Consider the following 23,710-nt stretch of genomic DNA (forward strand, 5'->3'; position numbering starts at 1 on the left):
CATTTTAATGAAATAAATTTAATAAATTTAAATATTTTGACGGCCTCCATGGCGCAGTGGTATGCGCGGTAGATTTACTAAACGGAGGTCCTGGGTTTGATCCCCGGCTGGGCAGATTGAGATTTTCTTAATTTTTCAGGTCTGGCTGGTGGGAGGCTTCGGCCGTGGCTATTTACCACCCTACCGGCAAAGACGTACCGCCAAGCGATTTAGCGTTTCGGTACGATGCCGTGTAGAAACCGAAAGGGGTGTGGATTTTCATCTTCCTCCTAACAAGTTAGCCCGCTTCCATCTTAGACTGCATCATCACTTACCATCAGGTGAGATTGTAGTCAAGGGCTAACTTGTAAAGAATAAATAAAAAAAAATTCGTTTCTCGAGAGATAAATAAAAACTACAACAATAATTACATTAAATTACAAAATGTATTGATGACCACTTTTTAAAAAGATAAAATAGGTATGCTTAGTAGTATTTCACCTAATGGTAAGTGATAAGCAGTATGCACTCAGATATAGTAGCGGGATAACTTGAAAGCGAGTTTATTCTAAACATTGACTTCACTACTTGGCAACATACCGAAACACGAATGGGATCTTACTTACTTGTTGGCGGTCGAATTTTGTGTCGAACAGGTGTAATAGTTTCGTATAAAATTAGTAGCTAATCTGTGAGCTATCAGAGATTAGGTACTATGTGGATATGACATCTGCCTCCAATTCCGGAGGGCGTAGGTTTGAATCCGGTCCGGGGCACCTCCAACTTTTCAGTTATGTACATTTTAAGAAATTAAATATCACGTGTCTCAAACGATGAAGGAAAAACTAATTGAAATAAATGAGTTTTGAAATTTTTGATGCACATTATTTTAATTAAATGCTCGTTTTTCAGCAATGGTCTTTAGATGTGTTACTCTTACTATTAAAATTATTTCAGCCGTTTACTGGATTTGAAAGGCAGATACAATCAAATATTTTCAAAAATATAAAATAACATTACAAAATTTTATGATACACTAGCAGACATCCTCAACCTCGTTCGCGTGAAATATAGTTTTTCACAAACCCTGCGGGAACCATGATTTTGTTCGGGATAAATAGTAGCTTAGAATATATTACTCAATAACCAGTATACATATTGAGTAATATATTTTATTAGTATATAAAAACCATATTAATATCTTGCAGTGATCAAAGTTCCATTAAAATCGGTTCAGCTGTTCAAGAGATTAGCCCTGACAAAGAGACAGACAGACATACAAAAATTTTATTGAAGTGTGTATATGTTAATAAATATAAGTACTTCAGATAACACACTTTATTTCAATGATAATTCTATACTTTAGATAGGTTACGTCCCTACAAAATCACCGCAAAAAGTGATCCGAATTTAATTACACCACTTGCACACACACAATTTTGTCTTTACCTCTATTATATATTTTCATTTAAATGTGTTGACGGTTATATGCGGTCGCTCACAACTTCGTATGTTACTGAATAATCTCCTTCTCTACAATCTATCCATCTACCAACGAAAGGCCTATTTAAATTGGTTAAACTGACATATTGTTTTTGGCGTTATAGCTCAGTGGATATGACCTCCGATTTCAGAGGGTGTGGGTTCTAATCGGTTCCGGGACATGCACCTCCAACTTTTCAGTTGTGTGCATTTTAAGAAATTAAATATCACGTGTCTCAATCGGTGAAGGAAAAACATCGTGAGGAAACCTGCATACCAGAGAATTTTCTTAATTCTCTGCGTGTGTAAAGTTTGCCAATTCGCATTGGGCATGCGTGGTGGACTTTTGGCCAAACCCCTCTCAATCTGAGAGGAGACTCGAGCTCAGCAGTGAGCCGAATATGGGTTGATAATGATGATGATGATGATTGTGTTTGGTATTAAAAGGTCTAGGCGAGCATATTTCAACTACATAATGTATGTAGGTATAACGTGTATATTATATCATTTATATCATATGGTTTAAGTGAAAAGGGTTCTTTATAATACGGTCGTATAGTTTCCATGGACCCGTAGTGGCACATCAGAACCCGATAATGTACTCGTAGATATTGCACGGCTGGTGTATCTTTACTAATGTTATAAAGCTGTAGAGTTTGTTTGTTTGCTTGAACGCGCTAACCTCAGGAACTACTAGTCCGATTTGAAAAATTCTTTCAGTGTTAGATAGCCCATTTATTAAGGAAGGCTATAAGGCTATTTTTAAATATTTTTGTCAAACGCTCCGTTTGTAAGGGATTCGTTACAGTGACGTCACGAAACAACTAAGTAACTTAAAACTTAGTAGCTAATCTGTGGGCTATCACAGATTGGCACACAACTGGAAAGTTGGAGGTGCATGCCCGGGGCCGGATTCGAACTCGGAGACAGAAGTGATATCCACTAGGCTATCACAGTTCTATCATTATTAAATGTAGCCTGTAATGTATTGTAGTAATTAATACATACGACATTACATTACAAGCTACATTTCTTCCCGGAAAAATCCATGGTCCCGGTGTGATTTGTGAAAAACTGAACTCCACGCGGACGAAGTCGCAGGCGTTCGCTAGTATAAAATATAATAAACAGATGGGTGAAGGTCGTTTCTAATTCGTATCTTAGAATTTAATGATCATTATCAGACGTTAATGACCGACGGCTTACGGTATATAGATGAAAAATTTTTAGAAGAAAGATAAACTCATCAATCATCATCATCAACCCATATTCGGCTCACTGCTGAGCTCGAGTATCCTCTCAGAATGAGAGGGGTTAGGCCAATAGTCCACCACGCTGGCCCAATGCGGATTAGCAGACTTCACACGCGCAGAGAATTGAGAAAATTCTCTGGTATGCAGATCTTCTGAGGATGTTTTTCCTTTACCGTTTCAGACACGTGATATTTTATTTCTTAAAATGCAAATAACTGAAAAGGAGGTGCATGCCCTGGACTCGAACCCACACCCTCCGGAATTGAAGGCAGAGGTCATATCCACTGGGCTATCACAGCTCTTAGAAAACTCATAGATTATTAGAAAGATAGATCTAGAATTCGAAACCAGTACCTCGTTATCTGAAACCACCTAGGCTAACCACTTGTGCAACGAGGCAGTAATGGATAATTAAATGAAAATAACTTTAAATAGTTGAAAAAAAACTAAAAATCACGCTTTTGGCACGTACTAAAAATTACAAATATTGGATTTAAGTCACGTGACTATTTTTTTTCGTATTCCTGACAGCAAACCCTTTCATAATATATTATTCATAATATCATGGGGGTGGATTTCGAACAGCCAGTCCGCCATCTTGAGAAGGCTGCCATACTCGGTTTGTAATGACGTTTCTTACCTAATCATGTATTGTCATCCAAACTAAGAGCGTGTGCAAACTTTCATCCTACACGAAGACCGGGAAGTGGGTCAAATCAAGATTCCAAGATTTGTCATTCCTACATAGTTAAAGTGATAGGGGAGGCCCTCATATTGGATTTGTAATGACGTTTCTTAGCTAGTCATGTTTTGTCATCAGAACTCAGAGCGTGTGCAAAATTTCATCCTAATCGAAAACCGAGAAGTGTGTCAAATTAAAATTCTAAGATTTTCTTACATACATAGTTACAAGTGTAACTCTTTTTTTTAATTTTTTTTTTAATCTTTACAAGTTAGCCCTTGACTACAATCTCACCTGATGGTAAGTGATGATGCAGTCTAAGATGGAAGCGGGCTAACTTGTTAGGAGGAGGATGAAAATCCACACCCCTTTCGGTTTCTACACGGCAACGTGCCGGAACGCTAAATCTACCATAGGTAATTTTTACACGCTTTATATCAACTAATATAAAGCGTGTAAAAATTACCTATTTATGTGCTATGATGCCACAAACACACATATAAGTATATACATATTATTACAACCCTTTATTTGCGATAATAAAGTTCTTTTCTCGGTCCCAAAAGCTACAGTACGATATCGAGTACGCGCGACTGACCTTGTCCCAGTAACGACTACTGCGGCTCATTCACCCTCCATAAACTAAACTATCAGACATCGCATAGTTCCCGTTCTCATGGGAATATGAAAAGAAAGGAAGGAAGAAAGAAAGAAAGGCAGATAGAAAGATAGACAGAAAGAAAAAAGGTTTATTCTAAAATTGTGCCACACATCACAATGTCTAAGCAATGTATGACATATGACCCTCACAATGGGGATGATGACTAGGCTTGAATATTTATTTATTTATTTTATTAGGATAACCAACTGCGATTATGATTTCACATGTTAATAAGTAGTTATTGCACAGCTAATTGTAGGTTATCACAGCAAATGTCAAATTAAGCAATACAAAAAATGTCAGACTACGAGAAACTAAAAGCAATAAAATTAAAAAACAAGTCACATAAAATTAAATATAAAAAACAAAAAAAAATATGTCTAAAAATTACAAAAACATAAAATATATTTATTTATACGAGACATTCGGGTAAATAAGGTAATTAACTAATTAATATGTAAAAAACAGAGATTGACTGGATGTTTGCAAATTAAATAAGATTATAAAATTTCAAAATCTACTAAAATTCTTTTATCGTAATTAAATGAAAATTCATACATTTTTAGCTTCCTTACATTAAGCTTGTCATTTTTCAATTTATGAATAATAAACATAAACGCACAAATAACAAAGATATTTGTAATTTTGCTTGAACGCCCATACAAATCTAACGATCAGCGAATCAACGACGTCATTAATTCGTGCCATTTTGTATGTCCGTGGCAGTGCCGCAAATCTGACCCCTAAGTCCCTGTAGCTCCGAAAGTAATGATCGCAGATATCCTATTACCTTCAACTCAACTTCAACTTAATACTTACAACCTGGTACAAGTAACAAGGTGGTGGTACGATCCCCGCTTCGTTGGTTTATTGTCTTATCCACTCCTAACACAGTCTTTTCCGACTAATTGGAGGGACAAAAGAAATAAAACCTCACAAAAACACAATCTGCACTAAAGCCTCAATAGCTCACTGGTAAAAAGGCCGGAGTCACCACCGAAAGGTTCAATCTTGGCTCTACTATTGTATCTACTCCTGTAACTCCTCCAGTATTTTCCGACTGGTTAGACGCCCGCGACTTCGTGGGAAGCGATGTAAACTTTCAACCCCTATTTCACCGCCTCGCCTTCCAGTTATATTTTCGCATAATTTATATATAATTTTATACATTAAAAAAATACGTGTGGCACTTGAGGACTACCGCGGTAAAGCATTGCATAGCATTTTTTATCAACTTCATCATCATCATCATCATATCAGCCGATGGACGTCCACTGCAGGACCTCCGCCTGCAACCAGCGAATCCCTGCGACTCGCTTGATGTCGTCAGTCCACCTGGTGGGGGGTCTACTAACACTACGCTTTGTAGTGCGGGTCGCCATTCCAGCACCTTGGTACCCCAACATCCATCGGCTCTTCGAACTATGTGCCCCGAACATTGCCACTTCAGCTTCGCGACTCGTTGAGCTATGTCGGTGACATTGGTTCTTCTGCGGGTCTCCTCATTTCTGATTCGATCACATTTATCAACTTACGCTATTGTAATTATTTATTTATTTTAAGTATTTTTTTTTCTTTAGAAAAGAATAAAAAATAAAATTTAAAATTTTGAAAAACCCTGAATGTCATGAAATTTCTCTTTCAGTGAGTTTTCATTTGAGACCCCACTCAAGTATTTTTTCTTCCCCACTTTCAACCCCCACAACTCTTAAACGGCTGAACCGATTTTCATCAAATATATCTAAGAACACTCGCCCGTAAGTCACCTTTGATACAAAAAAAAAAATTGAAATCGCTTCATCCGTTCGGGAGCTATGATGCCTTTACGTTGAGCTGGAATCGAATTTCCCCTTAGTTTCGCACTATTTTTTTTTATTATTCTTTACAAGTTAGCCCTTGACTACAATCTCACCTGATGGTAAGTGATGATGCAATCTAAGATGGAAGCGGGCTAACTTGTTAGCAGGAACCCAGGTCCTCCGTCTTGTTAATCCACCGTGCATACCAATGCGCCACGGAGGCCGTCAAAACTTAAAAAAAAAACGTCGGCACTTGTCCAGTTGAGTCGATAAGATAACATCGAAATATGCACGGTTTGGGTGTTAGGCTTATTTTCGTTACGGAATTTCTTGGCTCGGTCGCCGCACTCAAAGTCTGCGATATAAGCAATGCAATAGCTTGATACATTGTCCACTAATCATTTTACGAAATAATAATTCAATGAACGATTTATATTCAAAAAAATTTATCCCATTTCCTTTAGGGGTAGAATTTCGATAATTCATGAATCACATTAGTTTTAGTATTTTTCTGGTAGTAAGTAGTTACACATGCCAATTTTTACAAAATATAACTTTTCACCCCCTTCTGATTTTATTTTAAACATTCTTAAAAATATCTTAAACCTTCTACGAATTATGATCTTGGATCATGCCAAGTTTCATTTAAAGTCATTCAGTAGCTTCAGCGTGACGTGATGCCCGGTCAACAAAAACACGTAAACACAGCCAGTCAAAAAATAAAAAAACAATATTTTTGGCTTTAGTATCGATTTTATAAAAATTTTCAAAATGTGTTCAATGTACCTTTTTTTTTATTCTTTACAAGTTAGCCCTTGACTACAATCACACCTGATGGTAAGTGATGATGCAGTCTAAGATGGAAGCGGGCTAACTTGTTAGGAGGAGGATGAAAATCCACACCCCTTTCGGTTTCTACACGACATCGTACCGGAACGCTAAATCGCTTGGCGGTACGTCTTTGTCGGTAGGGTGGTAACTAGCCACGGCCGAAGCCTCCCACCAGCCAGACCTGGACCAATTAAGAAAACCTCAATCGGCCCAGCCGGGGATCGAGCACCCAGGACCTCCGTCTTGTAGATCCACCGCGCATACCACTGCGCCACGGAGGCCGTCAAAAACCTACAATTTTATTCTACGTATAGATAGAACATTTTTATTTATAAATAGTCAATGTACCTATTACAGCACATGTAACTTGAAAAAAAAATTCAACCAATTTGATTTAGGTACACAAAATCATACCCACTTATCTAAAAAGCGAAAATTTAAACAATTGAAAATGATTTAGAGGTCTTCTTCATCATTTTGACTTCACTAAATAATGCTTTCCATAAACGCGAAAGTTACTAAAAAAACACTATAACAATATACTCCTAAACTTTTCTTTAAGCTTGGTGATGTAAGATTAATATGTACCTATTATTACTAATCGTATATTATTTTATATAATTTTATTATTTAATAATTATTGTTAGCGACGCCGCTAAAGTATTTCCGATCGGTCCGTGAGCTCACCCTGGGGTCATGCCTGAAAATCAGCACTACAGCTCTCAACTGTAGTATCGAGCTGAGGCAGCGCCCCATTCAGCTGAATTTCTTTATTATATTATTATACTAAGTACAGACAGAGGAACTTTGTAATTTAAGTAGGTATCTTTAAGTAGTTTGTAAGCTCTGTTAGTATTAGTTTGTAATTTCTTCTTGATTTTTTTTAATTTGTTTTTTTTTTTAGCTGAATAAAGGATTTTATTATTATTATAACAACAAAAAGTTCTCGTACAATTTGAGGAATTCCCTCGACTTCTGCAGGATTCCATCATCATATTTGTAGATGATGACTATGGAAACACTTGAAATGAAAAAAAGAGTTATTAAAATCGGTTCAGGCTTCAAGTAATCACTGAACATTTACAAAATAAAAACTGGACAAGTGCGAGTATAACTCGCGTAACGAGGGTTCCGAACGATGTTAATTTAAGATAGAGTTGACAGAAAACTGACCTGAAATTGTACCTAATTATATAATTTTCAGGCTTATTTGTATCGTTAAATATTTATCTAAACCTATATTTATTATTACAATACCTATGTAGTATATTATTAGTATGGATTTAACAAAACTTAACTATTTAATTTAATAAATTTCAGAGCTTAATTAACTTCTGATTTTTTTTTCAAAATTTTAGGTTTAGTGGTATCAGAGAAGAGGGGGCGGGAATGGTCAGTTTTCGTAGTTTATATTTATTGTTAACAAGCTCAATGATGTGCCACATGATGCAGTTAGAATTTTTTTTTTGTGTTTTCCATCTTGTCTACAAAAGTGTCCAACATATTCAAAAATTTCAGAGTTCTGAAGTTCCCACAATCTTCAAATAGAAAGCTAACTTCTGTATTTTATTCAAAATTTTAGGTTTAATAGTTTTGAAGAAACGGAGGATGGTTTAATTTTCGTATTTTTTTAAATAGTTTCCAAGTAACTATTTATTTTAAAATTTAAAAAAATATTTTTGTGTCCTAACCTTTCGCTTCAATGCCATTGACTGATAAGTTAATGGAACCACGGAACTTTAAGCGTTTTTTAAATACGTGGTTTCGAATCAGTCTGAACAGTTGTTACGATCAAGCTAGATCGAGGAAAAAACCTATACAATGATCTTTGAAAAATTAAAACAACGAATTTAAAAAATTGAGCCAGCGTCATCTACATAAGTTTTTTTGTATTGTAAGCTTAGAGCGTGTCCGCCATGGTCCTAAGTTGCCGCATTCACCCGCACGATGGCATTGAACAAAAAATAATAGACACGCAGATGCCAAGAGGTTTTACCATGGGCTTATTTATTAATCATTCTGACTGAAGGTTTAGTAATAATTTTTCGTTGGTCGGAATAATTGCAAAATGATAATCTAATTCAAAATTTAATTATTTTTGTAAAACGGAACGCCATTTGCCATAGACAAAAGTAAATCCTCCCCCAACAATGATACAGGCAAAAATCTATAATATATCTATTTTAGTCAAAGTCGGTGAACTTTTGAATTATAATAATAATTATATTCTTTGTCGGTGATCATTTTATTACAAAAAAATTATGTACTACACGTTGATGGAGTATTTCTCAGTCTACGATATTGTGATTAAACTGCCTGGCTAATCTGTGTACCGTAAAGCCAAAGAGAAGAGAGAAAAAGCTGTCACTGTCAGTGTCATGCTGAGGTTTGAGTTGAATTGAGTAGATTTTTGTGATTATTGGTTAGAATTTAACTAAACTTAAACAATTAATAAAGTTAAATCCTATATCTAATAATAAAAGAAAACTATTTTAATTAATATTTTTGGATTTTACTGAATATCATTTCATTACGTTTGTTTTCTTTGTTTCCGCAGTAAATAATTGATGATAGATTTAATGATATTGTTTACATCCATTTAATTGTTAACTTATCATCCAGCGCAAGAATTTGTGAATTAAACCAAACAACCTATATCCGTTTACCTATGAATAATCAGGCGCTTAAGGTAAGAACTTACGTTTTCATTTACGAAGCTTTTACATTACGATATGGTTTTGGGTTATAGCATCCCAATCGAAATTTGTCATTCATAGGAAGGGAATCTAAATTTCGTGGAAATGCTTCAGCTTAATATACACATATTAAAGTGTTTTCAGATAGCATGGGTACGGTGACAGTCGCCTGTTTGACTACGTTCATAAAACGTACTATTATCGTTAATCGCGGCAATCTTTCAAGTGAAACGAAATGTCACCCGCACCATCCTACATGAAATAAACTGTAACATAAATTTAACAAAAAAGTTGTTGCTTTGTATTGGTATACAAAACATGGGTGCTAGAATGCCTTGCTTATTGTGAGGTTTAATTATGAACCTGTGATAAAGAGACAAATATCTTAGCATTCAATGGATTCACTGTGTGGGCCAGGTCCTTCATGTGAATTTTCTAATTTGTAAGAAATTGCCTTGAAAAGCCTTGTGCATGGATTTGTAACTATAGACCATCCATCCAAGATTAAAATTCATTACAATTGAAACAAGTTTGTACATGTATGTGAATACTTGTTTAAATTTTGGTGGATTTCAATCTTTAGTTATTTGACTCATATTGGCATCACTGTTCCAATCGTGATACAGGTTGGCACCACTGTGGCTGAGTATTGATTTTCTTCAACGGACTGAGACCATTTTGTTTCCAGCCTTTGTTACTTTCAGTTGTGTTTTAAGATTTTTATTAATTTATTTACAATTTATTACTGTTTTCTCTTTTATTAGCTTTATTTATTAATATAGTTGTGTGTGTGTTTGTGTGTGTGATTGAGGCAATCCTATTACAATCATAATATTAGGAGACTCCAAGGACAATGTAAGCATATATTTTATTAAGTACTTATGCATACTTTCAATTTACTATTTCACCAATTAAAAGAAAATTACAGTTTCCTTTTTCAAATTTGTTCTGTAGCCAGTTACAATATTAATTATAATATCTGTTTGTTTGCACTCTAGTCTAGTAGTCTTCTCAGTTCTTACTATTTTATAATAATCTTTTATTATGTAACATAGTGAGAAATCAATAAAAGTTTACCCTCTTCGCCCAGGTAGGGCGGAGTTCCTTTGTTAAAGGTACACAGTTAGGGTTGGCACTTTTCTTCACTGATTGATTATTGATTTATTACTTAACATTTCACATCAAAATAGTTAAATAAATAATGATTGCTATTGTTGGTCCAGTTACTTATGTTGCTTCAGATTATGAGGTCCTAGATTTGAGGCCTTGATCGGTTTGTGAAAAATGAAGGTTTTCTTTGTTGATTGAAGTAATTCTCAGGCTGAAGTTGGGGAGTTGGTGCTGTTATACCTTTGTGTCTCTGAGAGCAAATTAAGCTGTCAATGTCAGTCAATATCAGTAGTTAAATAAATTAAATGTTAGTTGATATATATGGATGACCGAAACAAACACCTAGCAGTGATGGTTACAAAAATAAACTTGCCAACCTGCATTAAAGCAGCATTGTGGGTTTAATATCTCACCATATGGTGACTCTTTATAAGAGAGGGGATATCCCCTCTCCTATAAAGAGTCTATTAAAGTAGGTTGATTTTATTGTACCAATGTGTTTGACAACCCTAATTAATCAGGCACGCAACTAGGTAGGTGGGGAGGACCGGTAGAGAGATTGTATTGATTTTCCTATCTAGAATTTCATTGGATAGAATCAGTGGGTGCTGTGTGGGTATATTGTCTATTGATTTTGTATTATATTAGTCTTTTCTTTGTCCTTTGTCTTCTATTTTTAAATATAAGCCCTTTTTTAAATATTGACTATAACAAAGGAATGCTTTACAAAGTAACAAGATGCTTTAATATGTTTCTGATTTTGTGTAGGAATTTTCAAGGTATTTCAAGATTTATAGAACACAGTCATACTCATACTAAATATCACTACAATCAACAAGTATCATTGGTACATGTTTTAAAAATAACTGAACTTTGTGTTTTTTTAAGTAAGTTAATTGGGTGTAACACAGGAATTTAAGTTAAATAAGTTAGTTATAGTGCAGTAATCAGGGAACATTTTTACAATTGATTGCACTGTGTAATTTCAGGTATAAGTGGCTAACCACATTTGTCTGATGGGTTAGGTTTGGGTTGATGGGTGTGTTGACATGTTACATACATGTCCGGCAACAAGTTACTCTGTATATTGGTGACTGTATACCACTTGCCATTAGGTGGTCAGATAGACCTTAGTCTGTTAATCTATACTAATATTATAAAAAGCTGAAGTTTTTGGTATTCTAGCAGGCAACCTCTGGATCTACTGAACTGATTTTGAAAATTCTTTTACCACTAGATAGTCAGATTATTTGTAGGTGTCTCACGGGAACAGGAACTACGCGAGTGAAAGTAAGCGGGACCTCGGTTAGATATTACTATAAAAATATTAAATAATAATAACTTTATTATAGGTAGGTGAGATATTCAGAGAGGCGGGCACAGCATTCAACAAGCTCTCAGAAATGACAATGATGCTACATCCTATGGCAGATACTCAGTCTGGGTAAGTAGAATAATCAATATACTGTTATTGTAGTAGTATAGTACTGTAGATATAGACGTATATGCACGTCTTGCCTTCTCCTACCCTAACCCTACCGCTGCCCTACCCCAAAGTTACAGTATGTGTTTTTTTTCCAGAGGTAAATGGACTGATGAAGAGATTGAAATGCTTCGCGTGTGTGTACATCGGTTTGCTAATGATCTCACCAAACTGGGCCATCACATCAAGAGCAGGACAGGGTGGGTATCTGCCTTAGATTAAGAGCCTGTGATTGTAACAACTTCGTGATTTATACAAGCTGAAAGTTTGTCAACTCATGGCCCTATAACAAATGCGATAGCCAAATATGCAGTAGGGACTGTGTTGGTTTTATACAGACAGATTGTATGATATGTCTGTCTAAAACCAACTCTTGTTGCCACCAAACCAAATTGCTTGTAGTAGGGTTTTTAGTGTATACTAAAAACTACATGCAATGGTAAGAGCATGAACAGACAAAAGGGAATGCCCAACTCCGGTGATGGCCTACCTTAACCACCCAGCAATTTATTTATATCTAAAAAATACTTAATAGTTCTTTTAAATGGGGACAGGTAAAGATCGTTCACAATACAGCTTGAGTTTTATGACATTTTTTGAAGACTTATGGTTGGTTTGTTCATTCGTTTACTTGTTAAGCTTGTTGTAACAGAAAAAAAGAACACAGTTTCGAGCTTTTTGAGCAAGAAGTGTGATAAAAAATATTATTTTCTTTAAGAAACATACTTTTATTAAACAAATAATTTAACCAAATCCTTATTTATACATTAAATTATCATCTCCATATACTTTTATACAGGGGTTTACCTGAATTCCAGAGGCTGATGTATTGGACGATGGGCATTCTTCTTTCAGCTTTTATAAAGTGACAAAGATTTGCCCAACACAAGCCAGAACAACAAAGCAGCTAAACACAATACGGACTACAAGTCCATGTTCTTTTTAACAGCTTTGTTGGTCCAGAACTGTCCAGCCTAGGCGGCTTCAAATTCAAAGTTCGTTTACAAGTTTGTTTAGGCTTGGTTTACAGGGACTTTGAACGTCAGTCAAATCAACGAAAGGCAGATTCTGCTGAGAAGATCAAGGAAAAAACTCAACAAATGCTCTTTTAAAATCATCATTCTTTGAAAATGCGTCGTTTTGCGATTGAAACTTGAGTGGAAAATTTTTCGTGGTGTCTGGGCCACCACTCGGATTCGTCAGTCTTTCGTAAAATAAATATAATGATTTTTAGGGTAACAAAGGGCAAAACGGGACCCAGACTGCTAACCGTCCTTCTGTCTGTCAACCTGTCTGTCTGTCTGTATTTCGTGAAACGTGATAGTTAGACAGTTGTAACTTTCACAGATGATGTGTTTCTGTTGCCGCTATAACAACAATCCTAAAAACAGAATAAAACAAGTATTTTAATACAAGACACCAGATTTTTTTCTCGTATTTTGACTTTTTAGAGTTCTGTAGTCCACAAGGAACCTTTACAGTTTCGCCATGTTTGTCTGTCTGTCCGCGGTTTAGCGCAGAGACTATTATTACTAGCAGAGACTATTATTAGCAATGTAAATAAAGTCGTAAAATAAGATCTTGAAAAATTCAAGATCGAAATTCAAGAGAATCGGTTGTTTTTCGATACAAGGAAAAAATCACAGACGTTGAAAATTTATTTTTGGGTTCCATCCTTACATGCAAAGTAAGGATGACTTTTTTATTGTCAATCGGAGTGGGGTATCGTTACCGGGTTTTTGTGCACTAAAATGTGCTAATTTAATCTACAGAACCCTACACTGCCTAACTACCCATTTAAACTGAACCATTATATATACTATTTAAAATGAACCATTTTAAAATGAGTTTTAATAGCTCCGTCACTTAATCATTCCAATATGCATTCCAGTTCCAAAAACCGCGCATCAATCAAGAAGAAGGCATTCGAGGACGCAGGTATACCGTCGAGGCAGGTAAGCCGCATCGCGCCCAGGGTCGGGAAACCAGCGACCCAGGTAGTGGCGCCCCTCAACATCGTCCAAGGAGTTCTAAGAAATAACGCCGAGGTTCAAACCTTCACTAACTAATGCAAACTGTTTTTTTTTTCCACAATTTTATTCAGAAGCTGTTCTTATACTCGTATATATATATTTTTTTAGTTAGTGAAGTTTGAATTTAATTCTACGTCGAGCTTTTTTCTATTGCGCTCAGCTGAAATTTAGTAGAACTTAGAGTTAGTACTTTTTTTTGTTTAGATGTTAGACGCACGTTTTTGTACAATCTTTATTGGCTTTTTCGGTTATTTGTTTGCTACGTTTTATTTAACTTGCTCTTTTCTTGTATGTATGTGAATTTTATCTTCGGTTAAAAAGTTTAGTTTTTATTTCTCAGTTATTCGCTATATAAATTATCATAAACTTCTCAGTCCTTTTCGTTCGTTAGGCACAATCAATATTCAATTTACTGTTCTGAGGAGATAATTTTATAAATGAGTAATAAATTTCAATTTTTTCCTGAAAATAGAATTTTGTATGTAATGTCTTCTGTTGAGAATCACAATTATAATTTGCTATTAAAATGATTTTTTCAACAAATTAGATTTGTCACTGATTTTCCAATTCGGAATGGCTTTTAAAAAGGTTTTTCCAATACAATATTTTCATTCTGTCGTATTCCCAAAACAAAAAATGTGAATGTGGAAACCAAGAAATACCTGCGCCATTGATTATTTACGAGTATGATCAGTAGCTGATACCATTGATATTATAAATGCTAATGTCTGTCTGTCTGTTGACTTTTCACGGCTAAATCGATTTAGAAATTTGTTACAGTATCTCTGTAACAAATTGGATTTTGGCAGGATTTGTGAAAAACAGAATTTCACGCGAACGAAGTCGCAGGCGTCCATTAATAATTAATATGTATATTCAAATAGTTAATTCTACTATTATTAAAAAAAAAAACATAAATACATTATCGCTCTATGATATCTCTCGCCCACCAACACGCAGTGTGGTGGGTCTAAGCTCCAGATCCCCTCCTGTAAGGCCTGGGCGCCTATTGTGTAACGATGTTTTGTACAACTCGCAAGTCCGAGTTTCGAATTCATCTCTATCTCTCTCTGTTTATGTATCTCAGTGAGTCACTACATCGATTTTCGTCGTATTTTCGTTTTTATGATCATCTAATATAGTTACTTCTGCGAAATCATGTCATGTGGCAATGATCTTTTGTTTTAACAATCGTCTAACATTAATATTTTCACAAAATAACATAAATATCAATTTTTTCGTTAAAATTACGTGCTACGATGACACTAAGATTCTTTTTCAATTATTGTGTCATTTCGTTGAAAACACAATGTTAGATGATTGCAAAAAACGAAAATACGATGAAAAAAATTTTAATAAAAAAAATTCAACCGACTTCCAACTCAAAAAATAACTTTAACTAAAAAGCAAAAAATAACATCCTACCTATGTGCTACCTTCTGATCAGTTTGAAGGCGGTGCCAAGCCAGTGTTGTGTTTTAATTAAAGCTGATTCTGGAATAACCACAGAAATTTTGTAGTTTAAACGTATTTAATTAAAACATCACTGGCTTGGCACCGCCTTCAAACTGATCAGAAGGTAGCACATAGGTAGGATGTTATTTTTTGCTTTTTAGTTAAAGTTATTTTTTGAGTTGGAAGTCGGTTGAATTTTTTTTATTAAAATTTTTATTTTTTTATTTTTAGTGTTAGCATATCCACTGCGTGTGTACAGTCACAACCTATCTAAGTGGAACACAAGGTAGCTACTGTGAACCGTCGAGGAGTTCTCTTCACTGTCCCTCGTCTTCATAATCAGACCCTTAATACAGTCACAATCCATCTAGGTGGAAAGTTCTCATCAATACAAATTTATCAAGTCCAAACACAAGGTAGCTACTGTGAACCGTCGAGGAGTTCTCTTCACTGTTCCTCGTCTTCATCATCAGACCCTTAATACAGTCACAATCTATCTAGGTGGAAAGTTCTCATCAATACAAATTTATCAAGTCCAAACACAAGGTAGCTACTGTGAACCGTCGAGGAGTTCTCTTCACTGTCCCTCATCTTCATCACCAGACCCTTAATACAGTCACAACCCATATAGGTGGAAAGTTCTCATCAATACAAATTAATCAAGCCCAAACAAAAGGTGACTGCTGTAAATCCTTGATGAGTTCCATCGTCTGTGTTTCGGCTCCATCATCAGACCAACTCCAAACCTTCATAAAGTTGTAGTGGTTTAAAATACCTTATGGAAACACTAACAAACGTACTAGCCGTCTCTATAACTTTCGAAAGTTCCCCTCAATTTCTCCAGGATGCCATCAACAAATCCTGACATGAAAAAAATGGGACCACCCTGGAAGTAAACCCTACAAAACAAAAAAAGAATTTTTAAAATCGGTCCATAATTGACGGAATTATCGCTGGACATACATAAAAAAAAAAAAAAAAAAAAAAAAAACATACATACAGCCGAACGTAGAACCTCCTCCTTTTTGGAAGTCGGTTAAAAACGATGTAGTGACTGATTACTTGAATGGTACATCGAGTTACATAATAACCCTGCTGGTCCTGTAGGGGGCCACTTAAATTGGACTGATAATATTATATATTGTACATTATATATATTATAATTTATATTTTTATCTTTCATAGGTGACGTTGAACATGTTGAACGCGACGGAGAACGAAATCGACGTGGAAGGTTTGACAGGTGAAGTGAAACTCGAATTCGATGGCAGCACTGAAGAGGTGTCCGTTTGAGAGGAGGCATTTAATATATCTCTGTCTGCATACAATATTCTCGTTATAAATGGCAAATTTGCAACAATTTTGTAAAATCTGTCAGACAATTCATTAACTTTGACGTATTTTTCGTATCTTGTGAAACGTATTGTTAGAGTACGCGCAAGATAACAGCTCGCGATTGGTGGCGCTCTTGATGTCGGCTTTATCGCGATCTCTTTTACCCGCCAAGAGATAGATAGAGATAGAAGACAAGATGTCGGCATTTGATTAGTTATTGATTTTGGTCAAGCGCAAACTTACCGTGCGCGCACTCTAACAAAAATCACAATGCCAATTAGGTAATGTCATGTTTTAAACTGTTATCTCAAGTCATCAAGGTCACAGTTTTGTCTTGTCCAATTTAAGCTTAATTAATATTGAGAAAATGTTGTTTATTTTGTAGGTAATTAAATTAGTAGTAGTGGATTTGTATGAAATACATAAATCATATATCTTACACTACTAGCTATCAAAGTCAAATAAAAACTGAAAATATTTTACGAAAATTTTAAAATTACATGTGTATTGTTGCTGGCCAAAGAATTGATTGATCTCCTTTCGTATAAGTTCACTAACATACATCAAAGTTAGTGAATTGGACGGCTGGACCTCGTTTGATAAAAATTAAATGAATTAGCAGTTCTGACTACATTTTTTAGGTTATATAAGCGTGTTCGATAATTAAATTTTATTTGCGTGGTGATTGATTGTGCTCAAATTTCAATTATTGGATATCTCGTTGCAAATATCTTAACACACACACTACCATGTGCGTATTATAGGCACAGTTTTAATAATAATAATAACTATATACACATCCAAACAATATTTGATTAACACAGATACATAATAATAGTTAATATTTTATACTTTTTTGTCTTAAAATTAATTCATAATAATAGGACGAAATGCGCTTTTTTATAGTGAGCGACAACTTTAAAACTTTATTTTCTAGTAAACCTAAAATAATGATATTTTGAAGGTGAATTAATTTTATTTTAACAACGGGACCTAAATGATCATTTTTAACCAAAAAAATTTGTGAGAAATGTAATCATTTTAACAAAAATGTAATTATTTTAACAAAACTTGAATATAGTAAAAGCTCCATAATCGCCGGGGAGACGTTCTGTAAATGTGCCGCGAATATGGAATGGTGTTTTATATGGGATCATATGGAATACGTTCTTGGATGAAAAAATGGAAAACAAATCCATTTATGAAAAAAATAAATCAATTGAAGTTTTGTGACCAAATGTTGTTATTTTTTTCTTGTTTGACAGATTTGAAAGCTTCTTTAATTCGGAGTGATATTCAGCACTGGCATTCTTAAACCTTTATTTTATTACATCACATACCTCATATACTATTCCATTCCATTTGAATTTCGGCAAAATTTGCAAGTGAAAGTATATATTTGATATGTATTACGTTGTTTTCGGCATTTAGATTCGCGGATAACGAAATCTTTAACCTCGAATAAAGGCAATGAGTAGGAATATTTTGACAAATAAAGGAGGCGCGAATAAGGAGCTTTTACTGTAGTGGGTGGGTAGAGCTAGTACTGTATGTGGTGTACTTACGAATCCTATAGTTTTTAAATCAAAGTATAGTATGATAAATGAAATACGGGATACTCAATCTTCGGCCTAGCGTGCTTCAATATCACATAAAATATCACTCTCTTTTGTTGCAATGGGATGCAATACTATTTTAATTTAATTATTTATTATTTCATATCATTTACATTAATTATCATTATTGTAATGTTTAATTTTCAATAAATTATTTCAGTTTGTGCATGTGAAAGAGTACTTTTATTTTGTTTTTACCATATTTAATTTTATATCACTTTATTTTTTTTATTTTTAATTGCTTCATTGGCCCTGTCGTTAGCTGATTCGGGGGGCTGGCAATGTCCAATCGGCCTTGGGCGGTAAAAAAGTACATTTTAAAGCTTTTCTTTACACTAATAAGCGCTACGTCCAGTTTATAGCATAAGTCTAAGTTACCGAGGTCATTATAAATAAATAAATTATTATCTAGAAACAGACACTGCCAATGACTTTGACCTATCAAGATCTTTCTTTTGCTGAAGTACTTCAGCCACAGAAAGTGATAGTAAAAGATCAACATCATCTTCATCATATCAGCCGATGGACGTCCACTGCAGGACAGAGACCTTTCGTAGGGACTTCCAAACATCACTATACTGAGCCACCTGTATCCAGCGAATCCCTGAGACTCGCTTGATGTCGATAGTCCACCTGGTGGAGAGTCGGCCAACACTGCGCTTACTAGTGCGGGGTCGCCATTCCAGCACTTTGGGACCCCAACGTCCATCGGCTCTTCGTACTATGTGCCCCGCCCATTGCCACTTCAGCTTCGCAACTCGCTGAGCTATGTCGGTGACGTTGGTTCTTCTGCGGATATCCTCATTTCTGATTGGTAAAAGATAGTCTTATTATTTTTGGCCGCCATTCAGCAGTTGCCCAGAAAAGCTCTTGTTGCAGTGACCAGAATCTTCAACAGGGTACTCCGCACTGCCCACTTTCAGGATACGTGGAAAAAGGGGAAAATCACCCCCCATCTCCAAACCAGGGAAAGATCGAAGACGGGCTGAGAACCATCGGCTCTTAACGTTACTGCCGCTCATCGCCAAGCTGTTCGAACGTCTGCGCTGCGAAGGCTATTATCCCACATCCAACTGCTGTACGAGCAGTTTGGCCTCTACAGCAGCCACTCCACGATGCTCCAGCTGGCACGAGGTTTCCATCATATCGCCAGCGAAAAGAACAGAGGGCTCTGCACTGTCAGGGTCTTCCTAGACATCGAGAAGGTCTTCGACCTTGTGGAGCTTGCCGGCCTTCTGGCGAAGCTTCTCTCAAACACTACCGTGCCATCAGTGCTTGTGCGACTAGTGATGTCCTACCTTTCGAACTTTTTACGTCTCCTAGTTGACAGAGCGGGCAAATTACGTAATACCAACATCATGCCATCAGTAGATATCGTGGAGGATTATGTTTATCTTGGATCTCAGATTTGCAGTGATGGCAGCTGTATGCCAGAAATAAAGAGACGCATTGCGATGGCGAAAAGTGGCATGACCCGATTGAACTAAATCTGGAAGAATAGAGGCATATCAAACAACACCAAGAGTCGCCTTGTCCGTGTCTTAATATTCTCGATTTTTATGTATGGAGTAGAAACTTGGACCATAAAAACAAGAGAAAGGCTTAGGATAGACGCGTTCGAGATGTGGTGCTGGAGGCGCATGTTAAGAATACCTTGGACAGCTAAGCGCACAAACGTGTCTATTCTATCGCATCTCGGAATCAAGGTTAGGCTTTCCTCCTTATGTTACCAACGCGTACTAGGGTATTTCGGGCACATTATACGGGTGACTACAGTTTGGAGAAGTTAATAATAACAGGCATCACTGACGGGAAAATACCGAGGGGCCGCTCACCAACAAGATGGGCTGACCAGCTGAAGGAGGATAAAGGGACGAAGTTCTACACTATAGCAGCGATGGCCACCAACAGAAGCCAATGGAAGGCGTGGACCTGCAGGAGGCTGGGATCTACCAGGACCACGATCTTCAGTAATGAAGGAACGACTATAGAGAGATAGGAGGACGCGGATTCTCAGCTACTTTATGTGCAGGAATACGAGGGCTGCCTTTTAAGTCGTATCGTTTGCTAACATCCCATGATTAAAGAAACATATAGCATTTTTATCTTCTAGAATTTAGAATTCGAAAACAAAACAATGTTTTCAGAATTTCGAATAGTTTTATTGTATCGTCTATTCAAAGGTGACAAATAGGTTGTGAAAAAAAGAAATATCTAAGGAAAATTTGCGTGCGATAATTTTCTAAGGGGATTATCGCAACTTCAGTGCTTTGAGAATATCACATTTGGGTTTAGTGATGCCGCACCATGTCTTAGGGCTGTAGAACGCTGGTATTTAGAATTTCAGCGAGGGCACTCAAGCCTCAGTGACAAGCGACGTGAACATCGTCAAAAAACCATTACGTAAGAGAATATCGAAGCTCTGCGGCAGCTTATCTTCGAAGATCGTCATAGTTATGACATACCGTGAAATAGAGGCCTCAATGGGCATTTCACCATACCAGAACCAAAACGGAATAAACTACCGATTATCCCTACTGCTGCTTCAATGTCTAAGCTCCGGTGCGTAAATAGACAGTCATTATCAACCCACATTCGGCTCACTGCTGCACATTGCTGCATGGAAAATTGTATGCATTGTGAGACTGACGGTGCGTGCGTCGCCCTCTTTCGTTATTCGTTTCAACGCAACCCACTATTGAGACATCACTCTTGGTTGCATAGGTAAATTGTTTCCCATATTATCATTACTTAGCAATTTTATTGGTTTCCCAGAGACCAGTTCCCTAATTTATATAGCGTTAAAATAATGTAACAATTATTAATTGACGATTAAATATAACCTTAAACGTTTGATTGGATAAAATATTATTTTAATTTAACCTAGAGATACAAGGACGCTGATGACGATTTATGTAAATTACCAAATAGTTTTATGCAATCAAGTAACTTAATATTATGTAAATATTGATAAATCAATCGCAAAAATCAAAGTTATATAAACGAGTAGCCTGTACAGTTGTAGTTCGTGCCTAGCTAGATTTACCTACATAGTAAAATCTTTACCCATCTTTCAACGAACAAAATATTGTATCTATCTAAGTCGGCTTACAGACGACAATTTTACGTGATGAACGCTCAAAAATAAAGTTCCAATACGTTAGATTTTCGAAATGCACAACTATAAACTATTTACTAACCTACTTTATCATAATCTGACGTGCTGTGCACCAATATTAAGGGCTCATACTTGGTGGAGGTAATCAACAACGTTCAAGGTATAGTCCCTTATACTAATCTGACGCGCTCGAGTAACTGAAAAAATCCCCTCTTCGGCTCTCCCCTTCTATCAGTAGTGTGCGTCGTACCCTAATAATCAAAATCAATACGCGTCATGGCTTTTCTTCATTGCCACAGCGCGTTGAGATCAAATAGCATGTCAGCCACGATAAGAATATCGCTATTTGGTCTTTCTGTGATTGCCGCGTCGTGCGCGTTTTCATTAGAGCCATAACACAAATTTCGCCATGTGGATGTTTTACTGTGACCACAACGCGTTGTGAGCTATTTTTCCGCTCACTGAGCGTTTTCGATCTTTGAGCGTAACATACCTATTTTAAAATAATAACTCCTCTGATAAATATTTCATTACATTTTTATAGTAATTAGGTCTTTTAGAATTTTTAATTTCACTCTACTCATTCGGAATGGGACTCTCTGTCGTGCTTGTGGTCGGCGTTAATCGATTCTTAGGACGTTACTTAGGACAACGATATTTTGTAGTATTTTTTTAAAATTAAATCACAATATAGGTAATATGTATACAGTATGTCACAATAGCAACATTTGTCGCCTCTGTAGCTACGTAAGACTTAACTGTTCTAGTTCACCAATGCATATTCTCTGTCTTATCAGATATTATCTACTAGCGGACCTGGTCAAGCTTCGCTTTGACCTACGTGCACTTCTTCCCTGCCCACCCTACACCTACCCTACCCTACCCATAACCAACCCTACCACTACCATACTCCAATCTCACCCTACACCCACCCTACCCTACCACTACCCTACTCCAATCTCACCCTCCACCTGCCCTATTCTACTCCACCCAACCCTATCCCTACCCTACCCCTCTTTTAAGTTTTATAACGAATCGTTTTTACGAGTATAGAAAAGTGTTGTTTTAAGACTTTTCTTTTAATAAATTGGTATTTTTTATATTACACAAACCTTGTCCTTACAATAACGAATACATAAAACAAGAATAATCCAATTAGGTGCAGTCGTTCAAAAGTTATGGGCGTAGTATACCTACATTTCAATGATCCATTTTAATTTAGATAGATGAGGTTTATTTTATTTTATTTAACCAAGTAACATTGCCATTATTTATATAAAATATCGCTATAACACTCTCGATCTAGATTTTATTCTATAATTGCTATGTTTAGTTGTAAGGGTAGGTACGTTGCCGTAGATAGAGCCATAACTTAAATTTATGAGAGGCATGCGTACAATAAACTTGTACCTCATCCCTCTTCATTCTTAAGCTGGATTTTCACTTAACATCAGGTGATATCGCAGTAAAGTGATAAGCATTCATTTACACGAGCAGCAACTCTACCAGCGACCGCAGTCGGCTGCAGTCAGCAACGTCTCGGCGGCAGCCAACGGCAGTTGTCGGTAGCAGCTGCCGCTCATGTAAATGAACACTTAGGTTGTATGCCATATATGGTTATGAGATAGTAATTAAAGGTATGTATTATTATTGTTACCTATGTATGCATTCCATAGTGTAACAGTAGTAAAGGAATGAGAGAGATATAAACAGTTATGTAAATATATCTACGTATAAGCAACGGTTACCTACCGAACTAAGTGTACCTAGATTTAAATACGTAGAGCACGTGGTAAAATGTCGGGTGAATAACTAATAAGTAGTTGATAATTTCGTAAAAAAAAATATAAAAATACAAAAAAAGTTACGACTACTCTATCTACTTTATTAGGGTTATGTGCGTACCTAGTTAAAAATGAAAAAATAATATATGACATTAATTAATTTAATATACCTACAGCTACTATTTTCTGTCCGTTGTTACAACTTATTTTTTCAGTGCTCCGTTCGTCTGTCTGTGTCTGTATGTCCGTCTGTCCGTCCGTCTTCTGTCTATCTGTCTGACTAGGTAAAGTATCTGCATTAACACGCCAAGAAAGTCGTAAAAGAAAATTTAAGTAGGTAAGTACCTACATGTGAAGTAAAGATAATTTATTTTCTTAATTTATGCTATAGTG

At 36.0% G+C, this 23,710-nt stretch overlaps 1 protein-coding gene across 4 annotated transcripts; it reads left to right on the forward strand.

Annotated features, from left to right (window-relative positions):
* The first annotated feature begins 9,059 nt into the window (after positions 1-9,059).
* On the forward strand, positions 9,060-23,462 carry LOC112043800 (chromatin complexes subunit BAP18). 4 transcript variants are annotated; one of them, XM_024079386.2, is made up of 5 exons: positions 9,060-9,376; positions 11,846-11,937; positions 12,075-12,176; positions 13,868-13,973; positions 16,650-23,462. In XM_024079386.2, the coding sequence occupies exons 1-5, from the start codon at positions 9,356-9,358 to the stop codon at positions 16,755-16,757; spliced, it is 429 nt and encodes a 142-aa protein (XP_023935154.2). In that variant the 5' UTR covers positions 9,060-9,355; the 3' UTR covers positions 16,758-23,462. The 4 variants fall into 4 exon arrangements, with proteins under 4 accessions (XP_023935154.2, XP_023935151.2, XP_023935156.2 ...); XM_024079383.2 differs by having other exon boundaries at positions 9,061-9,376; positions 13,868-14,024; XM_024079388.2 differs by having other exon boundaries at positions 9,062-9,376; positions 13,868-13,931.
* The last annotated feature ends 248 nt before the right edge of the window (positions 23,463-23,710 follow it).

The sequence above is a fragment of the Bicyclus anynana genome, chromosome Z (genome assembly GCF_947172395.1).
Source record: "Bicyclus anynana chromosome Z, ilBicAnyn1.1, whole genome shotgun sequence".
Taxonomy (NCBI): Eukaryota; Metazoa; Arthropoda; class Insecta; order Lepidoptera; family Nymphalidae; genus Bicyclus; species Bicyclus anynana.

Excerpts from the sequence above, each read along its gene's own strand:
- LOC112043800 (XM_024079383.2), top strand. The coding sequence starts at position 9,356 with ATGAATAATCAGGCGCTTAAG. Across the intron at positions 9,377-11,845 it reads TGAATAATCAGGCGCTTAAG|GTAGGTGAGATATTCAGAGA; the intron begins GTAAGAACTTAC and ends ACTTTATTATAG. Across the intron at positions 12,177-13,867 it reads CACATCAAGAGCAGGACAGG|TTCCAAAAACCGCGCATCAA; the intron begins GTGGGTATCTGC and ends TATGCATTCCAG.